The sequence below is a fragment of the Protopterus annectens genome, chromosome 10.part0, assembly GCF_019279795.1.
Source record: "Protopterus annectens isolate FY-2018-M chromosome 10.part0, PAN1.0, whole genome shotgun sequence".
NCBI lineage: Eukaryota > Metazoa > Chordata > Ceratodontiformes > Protopteridae > Protopterus > Protopterus annectens.
The window spans coordinates 889167266-889193047 of NC_056744.1; the positions used below are offsets into that span (position 1 = coordinate 889167266).

Below are 25782 nucleotides of genomic sequence, written 5' to 3' on the forward strand. Positions count from 1 at the left end.
CCAAGAATGTGTTTTACTATGGGAAACGATGTTACCTCCAAATACGAGGTACTGCTATGCCCCAATATATGCAGCTTATATATGGCATATATTGAGGAACAAATTATTTAAGATGATGCACACAATCTGTATTTGACTGAGATTGACATTTGGCATAGGTATTTGGATGATTGCTGGATGGTGTAGAGGTCTGATGTCGAATACTTGCAGGAATTTGTTGATTATCTTAATGACAACAAATGGGGTCTACATTTTACGATGAATTTTGACCAACACAAGATCACCTACCTAGATGTACTGATAACTAGGAATACAGACAACACCCTCGGTACACAGGTATTCAGGAAACATCCAGAATACAACACCTTACTACACGCATCCAGCTTTCATCCAAAACATATAGCCAAAAATATTCCCAAGTCACAACTTATCAGAATGAGACGTATTTGTTCAGATGATAATACATTTCATGTTTTTCGTCACGACATGATTAACAGGTTTAGGGAAAGGGGTTATAACATGGGGCATGTTATCACTGCTAGCAATCATGCATCACAACTTAATAGGGATGACCTCCTCAGATACAAAAAGAAAACCCATACAAATACTAACACCTTAAGATTCACCACTACGTATGGCAGAAACACTAATAAATTGATGGATGCCATTAACCGACATTGGAATATTCTTTTAGCAGACACTGGTTTGTCTCAACATTTATCTGAAACATCTCTTTTTTCATTCAGAAAAGGTAAAAATTTGGGAGCACATTTTAATCATTATAAACATCATTCAGAATCTAAAACTTTGCATATGATTCAAACCTCTATATCAGGTGACAAACTTGTGGGCTGTATGCCCTGTGGCCATTGCACTAATTGTAAATTTGTGCTAAAAATGAAACACTTTTCCAGTAATAATACCAGCAATATACATGATATTCAGTTTTTTGCAAATTGCAATACAGACTGGGTTATATATATGACCTCATGTAGCTGTCATGCATTTTATATTGGTCAAACATCCAGACCTTTCAAATTACGTATATCAGAACATCTTAGTGATAAGTGCAAACTGCCAAATAATACTTTATATAAACATACCCTTAAACATAGTACAGCTAGTTTTCACTTCACTGTTATTGATAAAATAATTGAGGACAGAACTAACAAATCAGGATGGCACACTAAACTGAATGCAAAAGAGAACAAATGGATTGTCAAATTGGGTGCTTTATTTCAGCCTGGTCTCAATGAATATTTATGAACATATGTATGCATATTTATGAGCTCACCAATGAAATTTTGCTAAGAATTAAGTTTTACTATATAAGAACCTTACAATAGTTATGTAATTTTACACTGATGAAGGCTAGGCAAATGCCTTAGCCGAAACCGGTCTGTTTATGTGTTTTTTTACAATACATTAAATCAAGTTTTACAGCTTACAGTTGCTTGCTTTTTCTTTTTAGAACACACTGTTACCCATTAGATTGAGAGGCAGTGAGGGTTTGGCAGTGGATGTCTTCCCACCACCTTACCATAGCAGTGTGCATCCTGTGGAAGTTAGTGTGTTAGCTGACAAAGTGAGCAGGTCCATTCATCCTCACAAGTGGCCCCTCAGTCCATCAGTGATGGAACAAATCTTCAGCTGCTAGGGCCAACCTTGCTGTGATCTATTTGCCACCCCCCTCCAACACCAAGTGCAGTCGTTACCTTGCCCTGGTCCCCAAGAGGGGACATCCCAAAGGGACTCTCATGACCACATTTGGACCACCAGGCCTCCGTTATGCATATCCTCCTAATCCACTCTTACCAAAATTGGTCATCCTCATTATTCCCGTGCCCTGACAGGTATGGTTTCCCTGTCTCTGGCTTCATCTAATTCACCCTTCATGGGTGCTGTACCCAATTCAAAACCTTCTTTTTCACCAATCTGGAATGCCTCACCTGGACATTGCAGCCCCCAAGTTAACAACATGGTTTCTCCAGTTATTGTTAGACAGTCCAGGCTGTCATCAGAGGTCTTAGATGTACTGATGTCCTGACAGAAACCTATACCAGAAAAGTCTGTAGAAGTAAATATAATAGATTTTCTATTTGGGCACCTAGTAGAGATATAGACTCTTTTTTTTTCATCATCTTCTATCTCTGCTATCTTTGTGTCTCTGTCTAATCCATTTTCATGATGGCATTAGTTACTCTACCATCAAAGTCCATTTGGCCTTCATTTTGAATTTTCATGTAAGGTAGAATCAAACTTCCATTGCTTCTTTGAGGTTATCCAAAGCTTTCTCAATGGGTACTTTTCTCCGTCAACCTGCCCTCACCCTGCAGCGATCCTGAACCACCAACCCCACCCCCCCCAAAGATATTACTGTCCTCCTTGAAGCATTGACGAGACCTTCCCTTGGAGCCTGCAGCAACAGTGGAACTTAAATATCTTTCCTGGAATCCATCTTTTTAGAGGCAGTTACTTTTGCTCAACTGATTCTTATAAACCTCCATATTTGGTTTTCCACAAAAACCCACCTTTCTTCCCAAAGTGGCGGAAGAATTGTCATTGAACCCAGACCATCAATCTCCCTGTCTTCTTTCTCAATTTTCTAGTAAAGGAGAGTGCATGCTATATTGTCTGGAGGTGCATTGACAGCTCAAATTTCCCATGTACCTTACTAAGCTTACTCAAAAAATTCACCAACATTGTGTCCTTGTCTTCAAGTTTAGGAAAGTAGTTTTAAAAGTGACTCTTTCAAGATGGCTATCAGACTGCATTTTTCATGTATATGAGGAGAACGATTTGACTTTGCCTGACACTCCCTAGGCTCATTCTACTAGGGCAGTTTGCTGCATCTGCAGTGTATTTTTATAAGGTTCTTATTGATGACACTTGTATTGTGGTGACATCTAATGTACATACTTATGTCTCACTGCAAGCTGGACTGGCAGTTTAGGTCCATATCATCCTTTGGTTCAGCCATTCTTCAGAATATCCTTCCAAGATTTGGAGACTGTCCCATCTGTTGAGAATAGATGGAAGTGACAACACTGGATATGAAAGCTAAGTGCTTAACATAATGAAAGATGTGTTGTATGTTTCTGTCCTCCTCAACATCCCCCCTCTGTCCCCCTACCAGATTCCACTTCATTTTTTGGCTCTGGGATGACCACACAATCTCACTGGAGCCATGTCTTTTTTTACAGCTTTGGTCTGTATTCCTGGTATATCTTAATGCATAGACAGGATTGCTCCGTTTTACTGTAGTAAGTGGGCCAACTTCATGGAGGGGGGGGGGTTGCGAGTAAGAGGAAGAACCAAAGCCTTGTAGCAAAAAAATCTTTAGAGTGACCAAAGTTGGGCATCTGTTGAGGAGGATAGAAGCAAACAACAGAGATCTATTGTTATGCTAAGTACATAACTTTCACTTTCTGTCTACCTTTTATGGTATTCGGGCTTGGATATCTGGAAGAAGGAACTTAGCAGATCTAAGTGAATTTCTTGCATTCTTTGCTAAAATTGATGGTGCATTAATTTTGAAGCCATCCAGAAGCATGTCATGTTGAAGAATGCACCCTTTAAAGTAAGAAAAAAAAATGTTGGTTTGTATTTGTTGACTAGATCAACCCAGTAGTTACAGTTGTCTGTTCTTCAGGTGAGACAGCACAGGGTACAGAATATTACAGTGTGTATATGGGATGCTTGAGAATCAAACCTCTCTCTCCTGGATAAAGCTGGTTTACAGATTGACTGCTAGGGTGTATTGTACTATAAACTCATTCTAGACTGTGGTTTTGAATTCATAACTGTCATGAAACATATTCTTTCATTTCTTCTTTTTGTTTGTTAGACAGCGTCATTTGTCAGAAGTAACATTTTGTAAAGTCTACGTCTGTTCCTTCCTAAAACAATGGGTGGATCATCATCTTCTTTTGGCTGTTCCTGTTAGGGGTCACCACAGCGGATCACCTGTTCTTCCTGTCCTCTGCATCTTTGCTCTGTCACACCAACCACCTGCATGTCCTCTCACCACATCCATAAACCTTATCTTAGGCCTTCCTCTTTTCCTGTTAACTGGTAGCTTCATCCTTAGCATCTTTTTCCCAATGTACTCAGTATCCCTCCTCAGCACATGTCCAAATCAACGTAATCTTGCCTCTCTGGCTTTGTCTCCAAACCTTCCAACCTGGGCTGACCCTCTAATATACCTATTCCTAATCCTGTCCTCCCTCATCACACCCAGTGAAAATCTTAACATCTTTAACTCTGCCACATCCAGCTCAAACTCCTGCCTTTTTGTCACTGCCACTGTCTCCAACCCATATAACATAGCTGGTCTCACTACTGTCTTGTAGACCTTCCCTTTCACTCTTACAGGTACTCATCTGTCACAAATCACTCCTGACACTCTTTTCCACCCACTCCATCCTGCCTGTACTCTCCTCTTCACCTCTCTTCCACACTCACCGTTACTCTGAACTATTGACCCCAAGTATTTAAACTCATCCACCTTCACCACCTCTACTCCTTGCATCCTCACCATTCTTCTAGCCTCCCTCTCATTCACACACATATATTCTGTCTTAGTCCTGCTGACCTTCATTCCTCTTCTCTCTAGAGCATATCTCCATCTCTCCAGGGTCTCCTCCACCTGTTCCCTACTCTCACTACAGATCACAATGTCATCTGCAAACATTATAGTCCATGGGGACTCCTGTCTGATCTCATCTGTCAACCTGTCCATCACCATTGCAAGTAAGAAAGGGTTCAGAGCTGATCCTTGATGTAACCCCACCTCAACCTTAAACGCATCAGTCACTCCCACCGCAGACCTCACCATTGTCACACTACCCTCGTACATATCCTGTACCACGCTTACATACTTGTCTGACACTCCTGACTTCCTCATGCAATAGCACAATTCCTCTCTAGGCACCCTGTCATATGTTTTCTCTAAGTCTACAAAAACACAATGCAACTCATTCTGACATTCTCTGTACTTCTCCATCAACACTCTCAGTGCAAACATCGCATCTGTAGTGCTCTTTCCCGGCATGAAACATTACTGCTGTTCACTAATCATCACGTCCCTTCTTAACCTAGCTTCCACTACTCTTTCCCATAACTTCATGCTCTGACTGATCAATTTAATCCCTCTGTAGTTACTACAGCTCTGCACATCACCCTTATTCTTAAAAATTGGTACCAAAATACTTTCTCCATTCCTCAGGCACCCTCTCACTTTCTAAGATTTCATTAAACAGCCTGGTTAAAAACTCCACTGCCATTTCACCTAAACACCTCCATGCTTCCACAGGTATGTCATCTGGGCCAACAGCCTTTCCATTCTTCATTCTCTTCATAACTATCCTTACTTCCTCCTTGCTAATCCATTGTACTTCATGATTCACTATCCTTACATCATCCAACTTTCTCTCCCTCTCATTCATCAACCCCTCAAAGTACTCTTTCCATCTCGTCAACACACTCTCCTCTGTTGTGAATATGTTTCCCTCATTATCCTTTATCACCTTTACCTGCTGCACATCTTTCCTAGCTCAGTCCCTCTGTCTAGCCAATCAGTACAGGTCCTTTTCTCCCTCCTTAGTGTCCAACCTTTCATACAACTCTTCATATGCCTTATCCTTAGCCTTCACCTCCTCTCTCTCTGCCATGAACCTCATCTCATTGTACCCCTGTCTACTTTCTTCATCTCTCTGACAGTCCCACTTCTTCTTTGCCAACCTCTTTGCCTGTATACTCTTCTGTACTTCCTCATTCCACCACCATGTCTCCTTGTCATCCTTCCTCTGTCCCGATATGATACCAAGCACCTTTCTAGCCGTCTCCCTTACTAGCTCTGCTGTAGTTACCCAGCTATTTGGTAACTCTTCACTGCCACCCAGTGCCTGTCTTAACTCATCCCTGAACTCCACCTCACAATTACCCTTTTTCATTTTCCACCATTTGATCCTTGGTGCTGCCCTCACACTCCTCCTCCTCTTCTTGATCACCAACGTCATCCTACAAACCACCATCCTATGCTGCCTAACTACACTTTCTCCAGTCACCACTTTACAGTCTCCAATCTCCTTCAAACTGGCCCTCCTACATAAGATATAATCCACCTGTGTGCATCTTCCTCCACTCTTGTATGTCACCCTATGCTCCTCCCTCTTGTTAAAATACGTATTCACCACAGTCATGTCCATCCTTTTCGGAAAATCCACTACCATCTGACCTTCTGCATTCCACTATTTAACACCATACCTACCCATCACATCCTCATCCCCTCTGTTCCCTTCACCAAAATGCCCATTGAAATCTGCTCCAATCACCACTCTCTCACCCTTGGGTACATTCATCAGCACTTCATCCAATTCACTCCAAAATTTTTCTTTCTCATCCATTGCACACCCAACTTGTGGAGCATATGCACTAACAACATTCATCATTACACCATCAATTTCAAGCTTCATAAGCATCACTCTATCCGACACTCTTCACTTCTAAAACACTCTTCGCATACTGTTCCTTCAGAATAACTACTATGCCATTTCTCCTCCCATCCACACCATGATAAAACAATTTGAACCCACCTCCGATACACCTAGCCTTACTCCCCTTCCATCTGGTCTCTTGCACACACAATATACCAACCTTCCTTCTGTCCATCATATCACCTAGCTCTCTCCCTATACCAGTCATACTGCCAACATTCAAAGTTCCGACTCTCGCTACCACAGTCCTAGCCTTTCTCCTCTCTTCCTGCCTTCAGCCATGCCTTCCGCCTCTTCTCCTCCTTCGGCCAACAGTAGCCCAATATCTGCCAACACTCCAAACACAGTCCAAAAAGCAATCAATATTCAAGAAAACACAAACCAACGCTAGAACCAATAAATTTCTTTCTTCTCCATTTATTACGATCTGGTACCTCGGCCTTTCGCCTTCAAAGGATCATAAACACAGTTTGCTGCCAACAGTTTAAATACACTCCAAGTAATGTTGATTAGCAAACAATTCTCACATTAAATACTCATTTAATAAATCAATCAAGTATTTAAAATGGTCACATCATTTTTTTCATTTTTGTATAAGAAATACCATTATTTCATTATTTAAATCTTTAAATACAATTTTCTAACCACAATTTTATAAACATGCCTTATAAATATTATATTCCCAGTGCATATCAAATACATAATGGATTGTTAACTAACTCCATAAATAACAATAAATAAATAAATAAATTAAATAAATAAACAAAAGAATTTTAACAAAAGATATTTTATAAATTATTCATTTGCTATAGTATTAGCTACATAAATATAAATAATTCAAACACTTAATTCCAAATTTAACCCATAAGGTTTCAGCGTGTTATACTTCAGAATCATTCTAGTTTCCAATTCCAATAATTTTTGGATATAGATATCCCCACTTTCAGAACAAAAAGTTTGCCCAAAATACAGAATTTTAAACTATTAGGGCAACCACCATGTTTTTCAAAAAAGTGCTTGGCCACAGGACTCATTTCATTATGATTTTTAATATCTTTTAGATGTTCCAAAATGCGGATTCGAACCATTCTTTTAGTTTGTCCTATGTACCATACATTCACACAAGAACAACCCAAAATATAGACTACCCCTACTGATTTACAATTGAAACGATGTTTGGGAAGAAATGTAATACCATTAATCCTGGTAATATTACTAACTTTCTCACAAAGGCTACAATTCCCACATGGATAGGTACCTAATGGAAAACTCACTCTTTCATCACTGTTTTTAGAGGGATTATAATTTAATAACTCCTTCAAATTTTTCCCTTTCTTATATGAAAAAGTTATATGTTTTGGAAACAAATGGCCTATGTTTTCATCCTCATAAATTAAATGCCAATATTTCCTCACAATTTTAGTTAATTCCTCAGATAAAGGTGAAAATTTTGTAACCTAAAATAATTTTTCTTCATTGATTTCTTCATTATTTATTCCTATCATCTTGGATACAAAACACTTTTGTCTCTCCTGTTTTCCCATCCATTTTCAAATGTTTCATTTGATAAGCGATACCTAATACTTTGTTTTTACATGTTAATAAATGATCCTTACTATAACCCCTCTTAATCAACCTAGATTCCACATCACTTAATTCTTGATATCTCTCATTTTCATCACTCGTATGGTCAAAAATCCTTTGGAATTCACCCAAAGGTAGTGACCGTATTAAATGTTCGGGGTGCATACTCTCTGCATGTAAAAACATGTTTACTGAAGTATCCTTTCTATAGGGTCTAAAACCAATATTTTCATCTTTATGATATAAAGTTATATCTAAGAAGTTGATTTTGTCCCTACTATATTCAAAGGAGAAATTCAAACCATGATTGTTATTCAGATTATCAAAAAATTCAAAAAATTCAGAAATGTCCCCCCTACATATCAAAAAGAGGTCATCAATGTATCGCTTGTAGAATATTACATTTTTCCTATAAAAGGTAGTTGTATAAATGAATGATTTTTCAAAAAATCCCATATACATAATGGCGTATGAGGGCGCAAAAGCAGCCCCCATAGCCGTTCCTTTTAGTTGCAGAAAAAAATCATTATTGAAACAAAAATAATTATGCGCGTGACAAAATTCTAATATTTGTGTCAAAAATGTAGTTCTAGGTCCATCTCCTAACATCTCCTGAACAGCTTCTAACCCCCATCTTCTATTAATATTGGTATATAACGACTTTACATCTATTGTTACCCAGTAATAACTATTATTCCATTTTATATAGCAAAGTTCATTCAATAAATCCTGGGTATTCAAAATGTGTGCTGTTATTTTAGATAAATGTATTTTCAAATGGTAGTCCAAAAATATATTCACTTTACTAAGAAAGGAACCTATTCCTGACACTATTGGCCTTCCTGGCGGTTTTTCCAAACATTTATGCACTTTAGGTAAGGCCTAAAGTGTTGGTGTTACAGGTTTCTTAACAAATAGCTTTCCAACATCAACATGATTAAAAAAGCCAAGACGTTCCCCTCTTTCTAGTAAGTTTAATAACTCAATATTAAATTCAATAACAGGATCCCCACTTAGACGAAGATATTTATTTTCATTGTTCAACAGATTGTAGACCATTTCACAATATTTAGATTTCTGCAAAATAACCCAATTACCACCTTTATCTGCACATTTAAAAATGAATTCCTTTTTAACTCCAATCATTCTTATTTAAATTGTAACACTTTGAACTTCCCCTTAAATTTTCCACTAATAGTGTCAGTTCTTTAAATACAACTTTAAAAAATGTAGTAATAGCGGGTACTTTTATGTTAGGTGTAAACTTGCTATCAGAGATTAAATGTGGTAATAACATTCTCCCATACCCCGTATGATAACCTTCATTATTTTCATCTTCAAAATACATATCAGCATTTTCATAATCATAAATAGATAGATTCAATAAATCATCATCATCAAATTCATCATGAATATTAGATATGTTATTAACATCATTATTACCATCATCAGTTCTATAACTCTGAAAAAACACTTTTAAATATAGTTTTCTAATGAACTTTTTTAGTTCAAAATACAAGTCACCAAGAGAGGGAAAAAAAGTTGGCACAAATTTATTGCCTTTAAATAACACTGATCTTATAACATCACTGATAGTCAAACATGATAAATTAATTAAACATAAATTCCAGAGTGTAGACCATTGTTAAATCAGTTTCAGCCCAGTAGAGAATACTACAGAAGAGTAATGCAATTTTTTAGTTGCAATGAGAATTAAAATGTGACAACTGTAAAGGCAGTTTATTTTACAAATATGTGTGTGTGTGTGTGTGTGTGTGTGTGTGTATATATATATATATATATATATATATATATATATATATATATATACGAATGCGTATAGATGCTAGCTAATCCTTTCCTTCAGAGAATGGTTGGTTTTGCCAACATAGAATGATCTACAGTGACTACAAACTGCCAGATAAACTAAATCCCTGGTATTACAGTCTGCAGTAGCCTTAAAAACATGTCTCAAACCAGTTACTGGATGCAAGAAGAATATATAAACTCTCAATACCTGCAGCTGAGTCAGGGATATGCCTGTACGGATCACATGGACCTAATATCAGAGGTGTTGCACTGTTTATGACAAGAGTGTCTCTTCAGGCACTTCCTATTTTTAAAACAAAAAAGTGGTATGTTGCCTACTAGGTGTTTAATCTTGTCACCTAGCAAGATAGGCCAATTTTTTCTTACTATTCCACATACTTTCTGGTCATCACTAGTATAAAACAAGGGAAGCAAGTTCACATTAACAACATGTGCCCCTCCTTCTGGTGGAGTAGAAAAATATTGGTCTAGCCTGTCCAGATACAAGTTGACTTGCCATTAAACACATCTATTTCTCTATTACTGTACCCCTCTCAGAAAAATTCATGTCCTAACCTACTTAGTTCTGCCGAGAACTTGGTCTCAGTATTTAGACTTGAAATTCTCATACTTTGTCCCCTCAAAACATTTTTATATGTATATATCCTGGATGTATGCTATCTCTAGAGAGGAGCCCATTTCTATGGCATGGTTTCTAAAAGGTACTGAAGTAAGTGATGGTATTGATCTAATAGTTTTTATTAGAAATGTGATGCTTAGGACGATATTACCAGAGAGTGGTAACTTCAGTGCCTTTAAGAAACCTAGTGTGTGCATGAAAACTATGCATCCACTACTTGAAGCCTTTTGTAGGACATGTGAAAATGACCTACATACAAGTCTCAATGATGTTAGACAAAGTAAGAGGTTTTGTAACCTCAATAGAGATGAACAGGAGGCTTTTAATGTTTTAGGCAATACTCTGATACCGTCGTGCGTCCTGCTGATAAAGGGGGTGCAGTGTTATACTGGACTATGCTTTTCATATTGTTGAGATCAAGAATATGTTATCTGGTACCATGACCTGCAAGCCGATCGGAATGACTGACATTGAGCTGATAATCAGTGTAGTGTATAGGACATTTCATGATTGTCTGCTTAGTGGATTGATTACGTTGGAGTTTTCAGAATACCTCAAGGTTGAGTATCCATTGATAACCACATTTCAGGGGCTACCTAAGATCCATAAAATCCTATTAAACCACTGTTTTGACCCAGTCACTAACAAGGAATGGATTACAGAGCCTTTTTCCGTATTCGTGGAGAAACAGTTAAGACCTGTGTTGGATAAGTCTGTAACTGTACCGAGAGAGACAAAGCACTTTTTACAAGGTCTGTTTCGGTTCACTAGTGACAACCATGTGCCAGCCTATTGTTATATGGCGACGATGGATATCGTCTCACTATTTACAGTCGTCCGCACTTTGGAAGGAATAAAATCTGTTAGACTGTACCTAGCCTCTAATAGTCAACTTGCTACAAAGGATATTGATTTGATTTGTTTCTGTAATTGATCCTGGAAAACAATGTATTTACGTTTGAAGGAAGTTACTATTTACAAAAGTCTGGCATAGCTATGGGCATTCCTTCTGCCAACAGCTATGTCAGCATGGTCTTAACTTAATGGGAGTGTGACCATATTTTGGAGGCTGAAGGTTTTCATCATACATTTATGTTTTATAGGAGATTAGTAGATGACATGCACATGCTTTGGACAGGCTTTGAACTTTGAGTAATTCATTGTTTATCTACATGATAGCACACATTACTTGAAGTTCGCATTTCAGTATTCCTATTTTTCCATTGAATTTTTGGACATTAAGATTACCAGGAATGTTGATCTTACCTTTGAGACTAGCCTTTTTAGGAAACCATGCCGTAGAAATGGACTTCTCTCTAGAGATAGCATATAATGTTTTGAGGGGACAAGGCATGTGAATTTCAAGACTAAATAATACTGAGGCCAAGTTCTCGGCAGACCTGCGTATGTTAAGACTTGAATTGTCTGAGAAGGAGGTACAGTAATAGAGAAATAGATGGTATGTATTTAATGGTAAGTCACCTTAGATCTGGGTGGGCTAGACCACTATTTCTTTACTCCACCAAAAGGAGGGGCACATGTTAATGTGAATTTGCCTCCCTTGTTTTATACCAGTGAGGTCCAGAAAGTGTGTGGAATATTAAAAAAACTTGGCTTATCTTGCTAGGTGGTGATAAGATTAAACACCTAGTAGGCGACACACCTCATTTTTGTTTTAAAAATAGGAAGCACCTGAAGAGACTGCTTTATCATAAACAGTGCAGCACCTCTGATATTAGGTCCATACAACCCGCAGAGACATATCCCTGCTTGAGCTGCAGGTATTGAGTACATCAGTTCTTCTGCAGCATTTTCACATCCAGTAACTGATGTGACATATGATTTTAAGGTTTCTGCAGACTGTAATACAAGAGATTTAGTTTATCTGACAGTTTGTAGTCACTGTAGATCATTCTAGTGGCAAAAAGTACAGTTTTGTATCTACCATAAATGTAGATGCTCGAGTGCTTATACAGCTGCAGTCATCACACTTGGGTTATCCTGCCGTCAGGTGGGTCCTCGGTCAGCCGTTTTCCAAAGTCTAGGTCAGGCGTCGGTTGTCGTTGCTTCCTCCCTGACGTCAGTGCGGCAGTGGTATAAAAGAGGCAGCCGACGCCATTTTCTTCAGTTTTTCTTGCCCCAGATGTCAGGTGCCCCCAGAAAGGAAGGCAATACATGATGTTATGCAAACATACATAAGCAAATAAATCAAAACAGTAGTTGCAAGCAAATACACCATGAAGGAATACCCCAAATAGGTTATATGTTAAAGGTGTTTGTCATAAGCTCTGTCCTAAGAGGAGGGGATGAAGGGAAGGTAACCTGGACTGCAGCTGTATAAGCACTCGAACATCTACATTTATGGTAGGTACAAAACTGTACTATGTTCATCGTGCATACAGCTGCAGTCATCACACTTGGGTAGAACCCAAAGCTAAGTAAGGGTGGCTGGTACTAAGCGGAATTAGGAGGGGCTAGAATGCCCTGCAGGACTGCTGTGGCAAAGCCCGCTGTAGAGTTTGAGTATAGTGGAAGGTGGTAGTGCTTGGTGAAAGTGTGCACTGAACTCCAAGTAGCTGCTTCCAAAATGTCCTTGGTAGGGACCCCCCTGAGGAAAGCTGCTGAGGTAGCTGTAGCCCTGGTGGAGTGAGATCTGATGTATGCAGGCACTGATTTTCCGTGAAATGAATAGCAAAAGCGTATGCAGAGGGCTATCCATTTTGAAATAGTCTGTTTGGAAATAGCCTTTCCTTGAGCACCTGTAGCATAGGACAGAACGAGCTGCTCAGATTTCCTGAATGACTTTGTTCTGTCCAAGTAATAACGAAGTTGCCTGTGAATGTCCAAGGAGTGTAGTAGCCTCTCCCCTTTGTTCTGTGGATTTGGATAAAAGGTAGGTAAATGAATAGTCTGATTCAAAGCCACACTGGATACTACCTTTGGCATGAAGGTAGGGTTGGTTCGTAAGAAAACCCTGTCCTGATGGAAAATGATGAATGGTTGCACAGCCATGAGGGCCTGTAGCTCCGAAACCCTGCATGCTGAGGTAATAGCCAGAAGCAAGGCTGTTTTCCACGACAAGTATTGTAGCTCTGCTGAAGAAGCCGGCTCAAAAAGAGGCAGTGTCAGCTTCTCCAGTACGAAGTTGAGGTCCCAAGCTGGAGCTGGTGGTTTTCATGGGGGTTTTATATTTTTTGCCCCTCTGAGGAACTGCCTTAATAGAGGATGTGAGAATAAAGGAGGATCCGTATTGTATTGTGCTGAAATGGCTGAAGCGTGGATCTTGATGGAAGAGAAGGAAAGGCCACTGTTTAACATCTCAGCTAGGTACTGTAAAATCTGAGGTATATTTATTACCCAAGGATTCTGGCCCTTTGCTTGATTCCAGGAACAAAATCGTTTCCATTTGGCGGAGTAGGTTTTTCTAGTAGAGGGTCTCCTGGCCTCCAAGATGACATCCTGTACCTCTTTGGAGAGGAGAGTCTGTTGGCAAATTAAGGTATTTTCCATGCAGCTAGATTTAGAGTTCGGAGCTGGCTGTGAAGGGTCTTGTAGTTGTGCTGGGACAACAGAAGAGGAACTTGAGGTAGGATCCATGGTGGTGAGTGTGACAGGCTCTTTAGGAGAGGATATCAGTGCTGTCGTGGCCAGTCTGGAGCAATGAGAATCATTTGTGGCCTCTCTGCTCTGGTTTTTAATAGGACTTTGGTCAGTAGAGGAGGGAAGGCATAGACTGTCAATGCTGTCCAATTGAAAGAGAGTGCGTCCACTTTCCAGGCCTGTGGATGATAGGTCCTTGAGCAGAATTTTTCCAACTGGTAATTTCTGTGGGTAGCAAATAGATCTATGTCTGGCTGTCCCCATGCTTGAGTTATCTTTGAGAAGACTTGAGGATGCAACTTCCATTCGTATATGGGTCTGTCATAATTCTGCTTAAGTTGTCTGCCATTGTGTTTTCCTTCCTTGGCAGGAATTGTGCCTGCAGTTGAACTTGTAATTCCAATGCTGTGTTCCACAGGGTCATAGCTTGCCTGCACAGGGGGTATGAATGCGTCCCTCCCTGTTTGTTTATGTACCACATGACTGTGGTGTTGTCTGTCCTTATTAATAGCTGGCCCGGATGCAGTAGGTCCTTGAAGGTCATAAGAGCATTTTGCACAGCTAGCATCTCCTTTTGGTTGATGTGTAGGTGCATCTGTTTTTGGGACCATTTTCCCTGGATGCACTGATTTGCCATGTGTGCTCCCCAGGCGTAGTCTGAGGCGTCTGTTGTGATGATTTGACTTGCTTGTGGTATACAGAAAGGGAGACCAGTGTTTCTTTGGCATGCTTGAGCCCACCACAAAAATTCCTTTTGAAGGCATGGAATGAGTGGTAAAATTGTTTCCAAGCTGTGGCTGTGTTGACACCATAAGTTTTTTAGGTACCATTGTAGTTTCCTCATATGCAGCTTTGCAAATGGTATTAGTAGGATGCAAGATGCCATGAACCCCAGAGCCTGCAGGATTTTCCTTGCAGTTAGCCTGGTTAAAGTTGCCATTTTGTTGAAGTATTGAGACAGTTGCCCTTGTTTGTCTGGCGTGAGGTAAGCCATCTGGGCCGTTGTATTTAAGCTGGCACCCAGGAAAATTATCTGTTGAGAAGGTATTAGTTTTGATTTCTTTTTGTTCACTGTGTACCCCAGACAGTTTAACAGTTTTATTACAAATGCCAGATGCTGCAACAGAATGTCCTTGCTGTCCGCTTGGATCAGGCAGTCGTCCAGATATGGGTAGATTTGTATTCCTCGTTGTCTGCAGAAAGCAATTACTGATGCCAGGCATTTTGTAAACACTCTGGGTGCAGTAGATAAGCCAAAGGGCAATGCAGAGAATTGATAATGGGTTGAACCTGCAAGAAATCTGAGGTATCTTCTGCAATCTTGTCTGATAGGGACATGCAGGTATGCCTCCTTGAGGTCCAACGTTACCAGCCAAGACTCCTTGCCCAGCATGGGAAGAAGCTGCTGTAATGTGAGCATCTTGAATTTTGGTACCTCTAGATATGTGTTTAGAATAGATAGGTCTAAGATGGTTCTCCAAACTTTGTCCTTCCTTGGTACCAGAAATAGTCTTGAATAAAAACCTTGACCTTGTTCTTTTGCAGGTACCTCTTGAATTGCTTTCATATCCATGAGAGCGGAAATTTGTTTTTTGTACCTCTGCCCATTGATTTTGTGGCAGGTTTGGCATGCCTCTCATTTTTGGAAGGGTGTGAAAGTGGAACCTGTAGCCTCTGTCTATAATATCCAGAATCCATTTGTCCTTTGTAACAATGTGCCAGTTTTTTGAAAATAAGGCCAGTTTTCCACCCAAAGGTGCTGCCATTATTGCTTTGTTTGGCAGGCATAGGGGAAAGTCATTGTGTCTGTTTTCTAAATGACTGTGGTCTATCTTCTCCACCTCTTGGGGCTGGTGCTTGCCACTGCCTAGCTCTGTAAGATCCTTGAGGTTGTCCTCTACCCCTTGGGCATCTGTATCTACCCCCTTGGGGTCTGTCCGTGGCTGGAAAGGACCAATTTTTTGAAGGCCAGTTTTGAGGCTGCACCTGCAAGAAATCTTTAACTGTTTGCATAGATTTTGCTTTTTCCTCCATTTTCTTTAGTACCTCCTCCGCTTGAACACCAAACAATACATCTTTTTGTAGTGGTGCATCTAATAATTTTGCTTTGACATGATCTGGTAAGGTTTGCTCTTTTGAGCCAAGAGTGTCTACGTATGACAGACCCCGTGACAGCAGCTCTACATGAGGCCTCTAAAGCATCAAAACCACACTGTAAGGTATGTTTCCCCACTTGTTCTGCTCCATGCAACAAATCCTGCAACTCTTTCAAATCTGGTTGTTCTGTTTGTGTCATTTTGCTTTTCAGCTGAGATAGCAAGAACTGCTGGTACTTTAACATATGAAATTGACAGTTTAATGCCCTCATGGTTAAAGTGGCTGATGTATACACCTTTTCCCCCTACCTTTCTAATGCTCTGGAATCTCTCTCTGAAGGTAAAGGGTTTTTAGCAGTAGAGGCCTTAACCCCCTTGGGACCCTGAGAAATAGTTTCTGGGTCAGCAGAAGGGCTTTTATAAAGGAACTGGTGAGAATCAGGAACCCGGTAATATCTGTCTGGTTTAACAGGGGCAGGAGGTAAAGAGTCTGGATTAAGACCGGCTTCTGCGTACACATCATCCAAAATATCTAAGACAGGAGGAATAGCCAGGGGCCTATGCTGGGGAAGCAGTAGAAATTCCCTGAGCCTTTTCTTGGAATTTGAGTAATCTTGGCCTTCCCAGTGGAAGTGCTCTCTCAATGTATGAAGGGTTCCCCCAAAAGAGTAGTCCTCGGGAGACCGAGGGAATAGACTCCTCAGCATCAGAGTCTTCAAATGGGGAATAGGCGTAATCCTGGTCCTCAGGAAGGTCTGAGGTAATAGAAGCCTGGTCTGAGGAAGGGAAGTCTTCCTCCAACCTGGGTCTTTTGTCTGAGGGGGGTTGAGAACCCCTGATGAGTGTAATCAAATCCTCAGCCATTTTAAGCATCTGTTTTTTAGGTATGGGGCCTTGAGAAGGGGTCTGAAGACCCTGTTTTTTAATTTTCATTGGAGCTTTAGATTTAGAGAACGATTTAATAGAGAAGGTGGTAGGCCTGAAAATGCCTTCAGAAATGGCAGGACTCGCTAAATTTTCCGTTTCTCCGCCAAGAGTGGCATCGGTATCTGCAGTGGGAATAGAGACCGAGGAAGCTGCGACCTCGGGTACTGAAGTCGCCGGTAAAATAGTTTCATCAGTAGTCAGGGGCTCTGTAGGTGCCTCGCTGAGAACCGGTAGTGGGCCTTAGCGTGATCTCAGTACTCGGTGCAGGCCTCGGATGTCTGTCCTTATCCTTGCGTTGTTTGCCTGAAACTGTCGTCGGTATATCAGACGACATGATATAATTAAATTTTTTGCCAAAATAATGAAGGGCGAACTCCGCCCAGCGCTTAATAGTGCGCTTGTTAAACCTAGCACAAAAACGGCGGCAGGCCGAGACGTCGTGGTCTGGCCCTAAGCAAGGTATACAGTAAGGGTGAAAATCCTTATGCGGTATTTGCTTCCCACAAGAAATGCAATTATTAACTTTGTCTGACATCGGTCTGAGGCAAATAAAGTTTCCCAACGGGGTACTTCGCTTTAAAGAAGACTTCGGCTGAAATACTTTTCATAAATCTCAGGAGCTGGCCGACCGGCACTTGCGAACTGCTTCTGCTTCAGGCACCGCGCGGCAAGAAAGACTGAAGAAAATGGCATTGGCTGCCTCTTTATACCCCTGCCGCACTGACGTCAGGGAGGAAGCGACGACAACCGACGCCGGACCTAGACTTTGGAATTCGGCCAACCGAGGACCCGCCTGACAGCAGGATAACCCAAGTGTGATGACTGCAGCTGTATGCACGATGAACATCCAATCTTTCTCTTAAGGAGAGGATTGGGGAGCATATGTATGACAGTCACATAAAAGATAAGAATGCTTTAGCAAGACAAGTGAGTGGTCAGGGTCTTGAAAATTCTTTTAGATTAATGGCTGTAGAGAATTTCTTGATTGGTGCATGTTTTGGAGATTGTATTAATAGAATGGAAGAATGAGAACTTTGGTAGATAATTAGATTACAATACGCTAGAGTTGCAGGATTAAATGGGAGGTTTTCCTTAAAACTGGTGCTGAAATCTTGGAGTTTATTTAAATGAGTTTTATGCATTTTGATTTTGGTATATATGAATGTGTTTTTAAGTGATTGTATCGCTTTAAATTTCGATCGTGTGATGTGCCATTGTTGATTTTATGAATGAAGTGATCATAGTAAAATTGTACTGTGATAGGTTGTTTTTAAGCATGTGTCCTTTACTTTATATATGGATTTTTTGCATTTATATATATAATATATACATATATATATATATATATATATATATATAATAATAATGTTTATATAACATATATAATATATATATATATATATATATATATATATATATATATATATATATATATATATATAAAATGTGTGTATGTATCTCTCTCTCTCTCAAATATATATACACACGCGGGCTCACACAGACACGTGTGTGTGTGTGTGTGTGTGTGTGTGTGTGCGCGCGAGAGTGGATCCCCTTTACTTGATTGAAATTATACTTACCTGAAAGTTAAAAGAACAAGACAACTCCGACTTTGCCGAAAACTTCCTTTCATGAACAGTCACATCACTGGAATTTTACTCTGGAAAAAGAAACACTTGGCCACCACTACAAAAAAAAACAAAAAAAAAAAACAAACTGAAGCAAATCAAACCCACCCAAGTAGGGGGTGTGCTCACCACACCACCCTGACTAAATATATCAACTCTGAGATCGCACTACAGTGAGGAAAAGGGCAACGTTCACCATGTTGGCCAACTGCTTCCTTTCCCGGATTAAAATTGCGGTGATCCAGTCATTCATGAAAGGAAGTTTTGGTGAAGTCATATCCTTTTAATTTCGGGTGAGTGTAATTTCGATCACGTAAAGGGGATCCATGTGTGTGTGTACATATGTTTGTATGCATGTATGTTTGTGTGTGTATGTATGTGTGTGTGTGTATATATATATATATATATATATATATATATATATATATATATGTATATGTATATATATATATATATAAATATATATATATATATATATGTATATATATATATATATATATATATATATATATATATATAGAGAGAGAGAGAGAGAGAGAGATGTATAATCTGTGTGTGTACAACTACACACTTGTATACAGTGCAATCATAGATGCATTTTAGTAAGCCATGCAATGGCTGGGTTATTGTTGAAAGAAGTTGGGATATGTAGACTAGGATAAGTTATGGTAAAAAAATGGGCAATGTGATTTAAAGATATGACACTGGCATTTATATTGTGTTAGACTTATAAGAATTTCAAACAAACCACACAAATTGTCTTCTAACATACTAAAATCAACAAAATGCACAATTTCTTTGCAGACTTGAAACATATTTTGAAGGGACCATGTCCCCAGACTTCTCGAACAAAGGTGTTGTGCGCACTCATAGTTTGACTGTATATAGTCTTATATTCACCTTTTCAGGCTTTCATTTAATCTGCTTGTGTGCTTGGATACTGCTGGCGATAGCTTGCATTTGTGTTTTTTGTGGCCTTTGTCTTGGGTAGCCAACTCTTCATCAGTGATTCTTCCCATTTTCCCATCTCTCACAGTACTTTTTTTTTCTGTTTCTGAATAGAAAAGGAAAGTAGTGACCCTTGTTTGGGGAATGAATTTATAAGATTCCTTTAACACTAGGTTACTCGTTTGTACTGCAGTAGGTGCTTTTAGGCAATGTAGACAAAATTGTTCAAACTATTTTCCTCTAATTTCATTTTGAAGTTTGTTTTGAAGAAGTTCATTACAGTTTGTAGAGAATGCATGCAGGATAATGGATGTATATTGAGTAACTCCTTTCTTAGAAATTGTGTTCTTGTGCTGTTCATGGCTCATGGCACTTTAAAGCACGCAAGCAAAGAGTATTGCCACCAGAGCATAAGCAGGTTGTCTTTTAACTTTAAAACTCAAAAGCTCTTTATGGGAAATTCCTTTATCCTCATTCATTAATACTGCCACTGACAAGCAGACAGACAGCAAATTAACTGTTATGCTGTATTATCTTTTTTTAGTGTGGTAAAACTGTTTCTTCCGCAATTACTACTAGGTCTTGACTAGCCACCATGGCTTACAAATGGGGCTTGGTACAAAACATGTTGAGATTCACTCAGCAAAGTAGTGCTTTTTAGTCTATTTTATATGTAGTCTTACTGTTTAGTATCTCATTATATTTTATATGTGCTTATTCTTTTATGTAATGTAAAGTCTGCTTGGAAAATCCATTTATTGTATTCTTTATAACTCTTTCCCCCCATTATAGAGTTATAAAGAATACAATAAATGGATGATGATGATTGCATTGAGACAGATACTTGAGAAGAAACTAGAGAAGAGGAGAGAGTCAAACCTGGGCTTTCCTAGACTTGGAGAAAGCATATGACAAGGTCCCAAGAAAGCTGATCTGGGCAGTACTACGGTGGTTTGAAGTCCCAGAAACATTGGTAGAATTAGTACAGGCTATGTACAAGGACCCAGTGACTCAAGTACGAACAGTGTTTGGCCTCACTGAGGGGTTCCCAGTGGGAGTGGGTGTACACCAGGGTTCAGCTCTGAGTCCACTGCTGTTCATACTGGTAATGGACTACATCAGCAAACAGGTTGGAGGGGTCAGAGCAACAAAGCTGCTGTATGCAGACGATGTGGCAGTACAGGCAGACTCTGATCTAGAACTTCAGCAAAGGATAGGAGAATGGAATGCAAATCTGAAGGCACATGGGATGAAACTAAGCACAGATAAGACAGTGGTAATGGCAGCAGATTGGGGAAATCAGAAGAAGCTGAGAATAGAGATAGATGGGAAGATAGTGGAACAGGTAAACAGCTTCAAGTATCTGAGAGGGGTGGTTGAGGAGAAGAGTAGTCTGAATGAAGAGGTCAAAGCTAGAATCAGAGGGGCTGCAGCCAACTGGCATAGAGTATCAGGTGTAGTATATGACAGAAGAATGCCAAAGAAGCTGAAAAGTAAGGTGTACAAGACAGTGGTGCGATCAGTACTACTGTATGGTACAGAAACCTGGGCAGTAAAGGCAGAACAGTTGAAGAAGCTAGAGGTGATGGAAATGAAGTGCCTGAGAAAGGTGGTAGGATGCACACTGCGGGACAGGTGAAGAAATGAGGACATAAGAGCAGAAGCCAAAGTAGCTCCAATTGCAGAAAAGATCAAAGAAAACAGATTACGATGGTATGGGCACATGTGTAGAAAAGCAGAAGACAGTCTGGTGAGGGAGATTTGGGACAGACAGGAAGAAGATAAGAGGAAGCGAGGGCGTCCAGCAAAGAGGTGGATGGATTGTGTGAAAGAAGATCTGCGACAGTCAGGCATGAGTGTTGAAGAAGGCAGGAGAGTGACACTGAATCGAGAGAGTTGGCGACATTTAATACGATACCCCGGCCCCATGTAAAATGGGAAAAAGGGGATGATGATGATGAATGTATTCTTTATAAGTATTTTTTATGCTTTGAATTTTAAGGTTTTTGTAGCTTTAAGCTTTACATGTATTAGCTTTTAAGTTTAATTACATGCAGCTACTTTGGAGATTTTATCCCTTGGCTTGCTTCGCAAAAGGGGCTTTCTAAAACCAGTTAACGCATGTGAATGTCTGCAAGTTCTTAGAAGTGTTAGGGAACAGACAGCAGAGAGAAGATGGATGTAGATTACCTTTGTACTGTTAAAGATGCACTTTGACAAAACATGGCTACTCTAGTTAAAGTACTTGTCATTTCTATGTATTTCCTCAAGCCCATTTGCAATCAATATTGTTTTTGTCATTTTTTAGCAGTCTTTTGAATGCAATATACTCATACAAATTTTATTGAAGACCTACACTGTAATTTATTTTTTCTTTTGCAGAGTAAGAAGAAATTTGAAAGAGAATGCAGGGAAGCAGAGAAGGCCCAACAGAACTATGAAAAACTGGATAATGAGGTTGCTGCTACCAAAGCTGATGTTGAAAAGGCAAGCTCCTTCATATACTGTTTGATTTATTGAAAATAAATACTGCTTTTTATGCAATATCACGCTATTGCTTTTTAAAGCATTTTCATTAAACATTTATCCAGCAAATTTAACATTCATAGTAATTCTCTCAATTTTTTTCGTATTATCAACAAATTTACCTTTCTTCTTCCCAGCCCTATCATATTTTCATATTCATGCTTGCCCAAAGTTTCATTTTCCTTATTTGTTGATGCCCCTCGAGGTAATGAAATGCTCTGAGTGCATCACTGCCCCATTTCCACTCTGTCAGGGTATGTGATGTGCAAACTCAAGTTTCTGCATCACTGCTCCATTTCCTGAATGATATATGTGCTGAGCTGATTCAGGATTCAAAGTAAGTAAAGAAAAAATTACTGCATTGTGATTTCCTTGAAAACATACCACCCCTTGTCGGACAAACCAGCTTAACGAAGCAAAATAAATAAATATTACATTTCAAAATTCTACTTTGTAAGTTGTCTGTGAATAGTATCTGCAAGATAGCTATTAAAAAAAAAAGTCAACCAAAATAGCAGAACCAGAAACAATGTAGAGCGAGTGTGGTGAGAGGTAGAGGCAGAAAACATAAATATAAACCAAACAAGCAAAATTGTATTATGAAATTAAACAAACAAAACAGAGCCAAAGCTTGAACTGCACAGTCTTTACCGGTGCTTCCTGGTACCTCATGTATTACCTTCAAGGGAATACTTGTACACCATATCACAGTCCATTTTATATATAGCAGATTTTCCTCAATTAACAATTAATCCAGTTCAGTTAAGACATCACACACCCCACCATAAAGTGACAAGCGCCCATATTCAATACATATAAAACCCACTACATAACATTCAATGCAACTTAGATTTAAACAATGTACATTATATACTACAAAAGTAACTATGAAACATTAATATTTACTTCTTGATTTAAACCATTTGGATGTAAAGTTCCGAAATTGATAATAAACTTAGTTTCCATCTGCACCAATTTCTGTAGATACTCTTTTCCTTGGTTACAAAGGGGTTTGACCAAGACACAAAAGAAAAAAAAACTAGCATCAGAACCACCATGTGCTGAATGGAAATGTTGAGCTGTGGGATTTTCCAGTCTAACATTTCTAATATCTCCCCAAATATTTCATTACACCTCTCTTAGCCATTCTTTTTTTGTCTGCCCAACATACCACCTGGTTGGTGTGCACCCACACCCTATGGATATATACCACTACACAAGAGCAACAATTAAAGTTGCCCAAAGTTTTATACTTTATTCTGTTAGTCTTAACCCCATTATTTTTTTGCGCTGATACAAACTTTGCACTTTCCACATGGGAAACATCCCAACGAAATCCCCCCAACTTGTTTTTTTGTCATATTCAGCAACTCCTTCAAATTTGAAAACCTGCTGTGTGAAAATGTTACCCTTTTGGGGAATAAACCATTAGAACTCCCATCCTGGCTAACAGTGGGCTAAAATCTCCTGACCAGCCTCTTCAAAATATCAAAAAAGGGAGAAAATCTATTAACAAAAAACTTCTGTCATCATTATCTTCCATATTACTGCCAGGTCAAACCCCAATGTCATCTTCAAATCTCTTCAAACAAGTGCCTGTCACTGTGGAAACCCCCTTTATTTTCATTTCTGCTTTATTTAAAACATCCTTGTTTTATCCTCTGCTCCACAATCTATCCCTGATCACCTTAAATTCTTCATTTAAGCTAGCCTTATCTGATGTGTTAAGGAAAATACATTTGTATTCTAGCTATGGCAGTGAATTCAGTAGATGTGGGGGGTGCATGCTACAGGCCAACAAGAAGTTGTTGACAGCAGTTTCTTTTGAAAAAGGCCTAAAATGCACCTCATTGTTTTTTCCAACAAAATATTCTACATCAAGAAATTGCATAATTTCCCTATCTGTTTTATGAGTGAACTTTAGTCCAAAAGTTTTAAACTTCCATAAACTCCTGAAATTCACCCACATCACCCCTACACACAAATATCAAATCTGTAAATCATTTATAAACTACTACACATGGAGTGTAAAAAATTGTATTATAAATGAACATGTTCTCAAAATGATTCATAAAGATTACTGCATATGATGGGGCATAAGATGCCCCCATTTCTGTCCCCTCCTTCTGCAAAAACATGTTTTTGAAATTTAAAACAATTGTGTGTAAGGGAGAACTTCAAGAGCTGAAGCAAAAAACTCATTTGAGGACCTTCATCCATCATTCTACTGCTTCCAAACCCCAAGCATTGCTGATGCTAGTATATAAAACCGTAACCTCTACACAAGCCCCCACTTCATTCCACCAGCCAAGTCGGAAAACTCTCTGCTGTTTTTAATGTGAGAAGTAATGCTAGATAAATAAACTTTCAATTGGGCACCCAAAAATATACCCACATTCTGTAGATATGCCCCTACTCACAACACAGTAGGTCTCCCTGGTGGGTTCTCTAGACTTTTATGGACTTTAAGTATGATGAAAAATGTAGCATCTCTGGGGTTCTTGAAATGCAATTTTTAACATCAAAAGAAGAGAGAAAACCTAGCCTTTAACCTCTGTAATAATTCTATCAAGAGGGAATTATACTGAACTACAAGGTTGCCATCCAATTTTTCATACACAGTACCATCACCTAACAACTTTTCAGCCATTTTATATTACCTATCTTTAGATATAATAACACAGTTATACCCACTATGTTAGCCTGTGTAAAAACATAGTCCTTATTCACCTCACATAGTCTTTGCAAGGCTATTCACTCATCTATATTTAAATTATAAGTCTTACCTTTTCTAACAAACTTAAAATATTCACTTTCTAATTGTTTGCGCAAAACATTTTCAAACGTATTAATAGCTGACAATGACTTGGGAGGTAAAAAAAGTACTAGTGTACGTAACATGAGGTACATTCAGTTTTCCATAATCAGAAACAAAACATTCCCCAACACCCACATTATTAACATCCACATCTTGATCAATTTGATAAATGTCCACCAACTCGTTTTCATGCAAAGATAAATCCAATAGATAATCATCATTTTCAAAAGCAACATCACTTAAAGTCTGGTTTTGAAAAAACACTTTTAAATGCAATTTCCTACAAAAATGGACAACCTCTAAAAACAGGTCCGCCAAACTTGGAAAGCTTGTTGGAACAAATTTTGCCCCTTTAAACAACAAAATCTCAATGTCATTTGTAACATCCTAATTGGACAAATTTATGATGTTTAAATTAGTGTCATTGCTTGGAATACACCGATTTACCACATATCTGCATGAAAAAGCATAAAGTTCAAAACCTCAACACAAGCCGGACCTCTCGCATTTACAGTCAATTCCTTGTTCTTCTGTTGCTGCTGCTGTTGTAATTTAGCTTCAGAAACTGAATCTAAATGAGAGCGTGTCACTTAGATGAAGATAGTTTCGATAAACACAAAAATAAGAGTACTGTTTGCCAAATCTACCTTTGCTAACATTGGAGTTACTCTTTTTCTCCATTGCTGTGCAGCTTTGGAGTTGGTATATG

General features: G+C 39.1%; 1 protein-coding gene across 1 annotated transcript in view; it reads left to right on the forward strand.

Annotated features, from left to right (window-relative positions):
• Positions 1–25782, forward strand: part of FNBP1L (formin binding protein 1 like) — an 879562-nt gene that overhangs the window by 184477 nt on the left and 669303 nt on the right. Inside the window, exon 2 of the mRNA XM_044086824.1 lies at positions 22112–22216. Within this exon, the coding sequence (XP_043942759.1) occupies positions 22112–22216 (105 nt within the window). The remainder of the gene's footprint in view (positions 1–22111; positions 22217–25782) is intronic.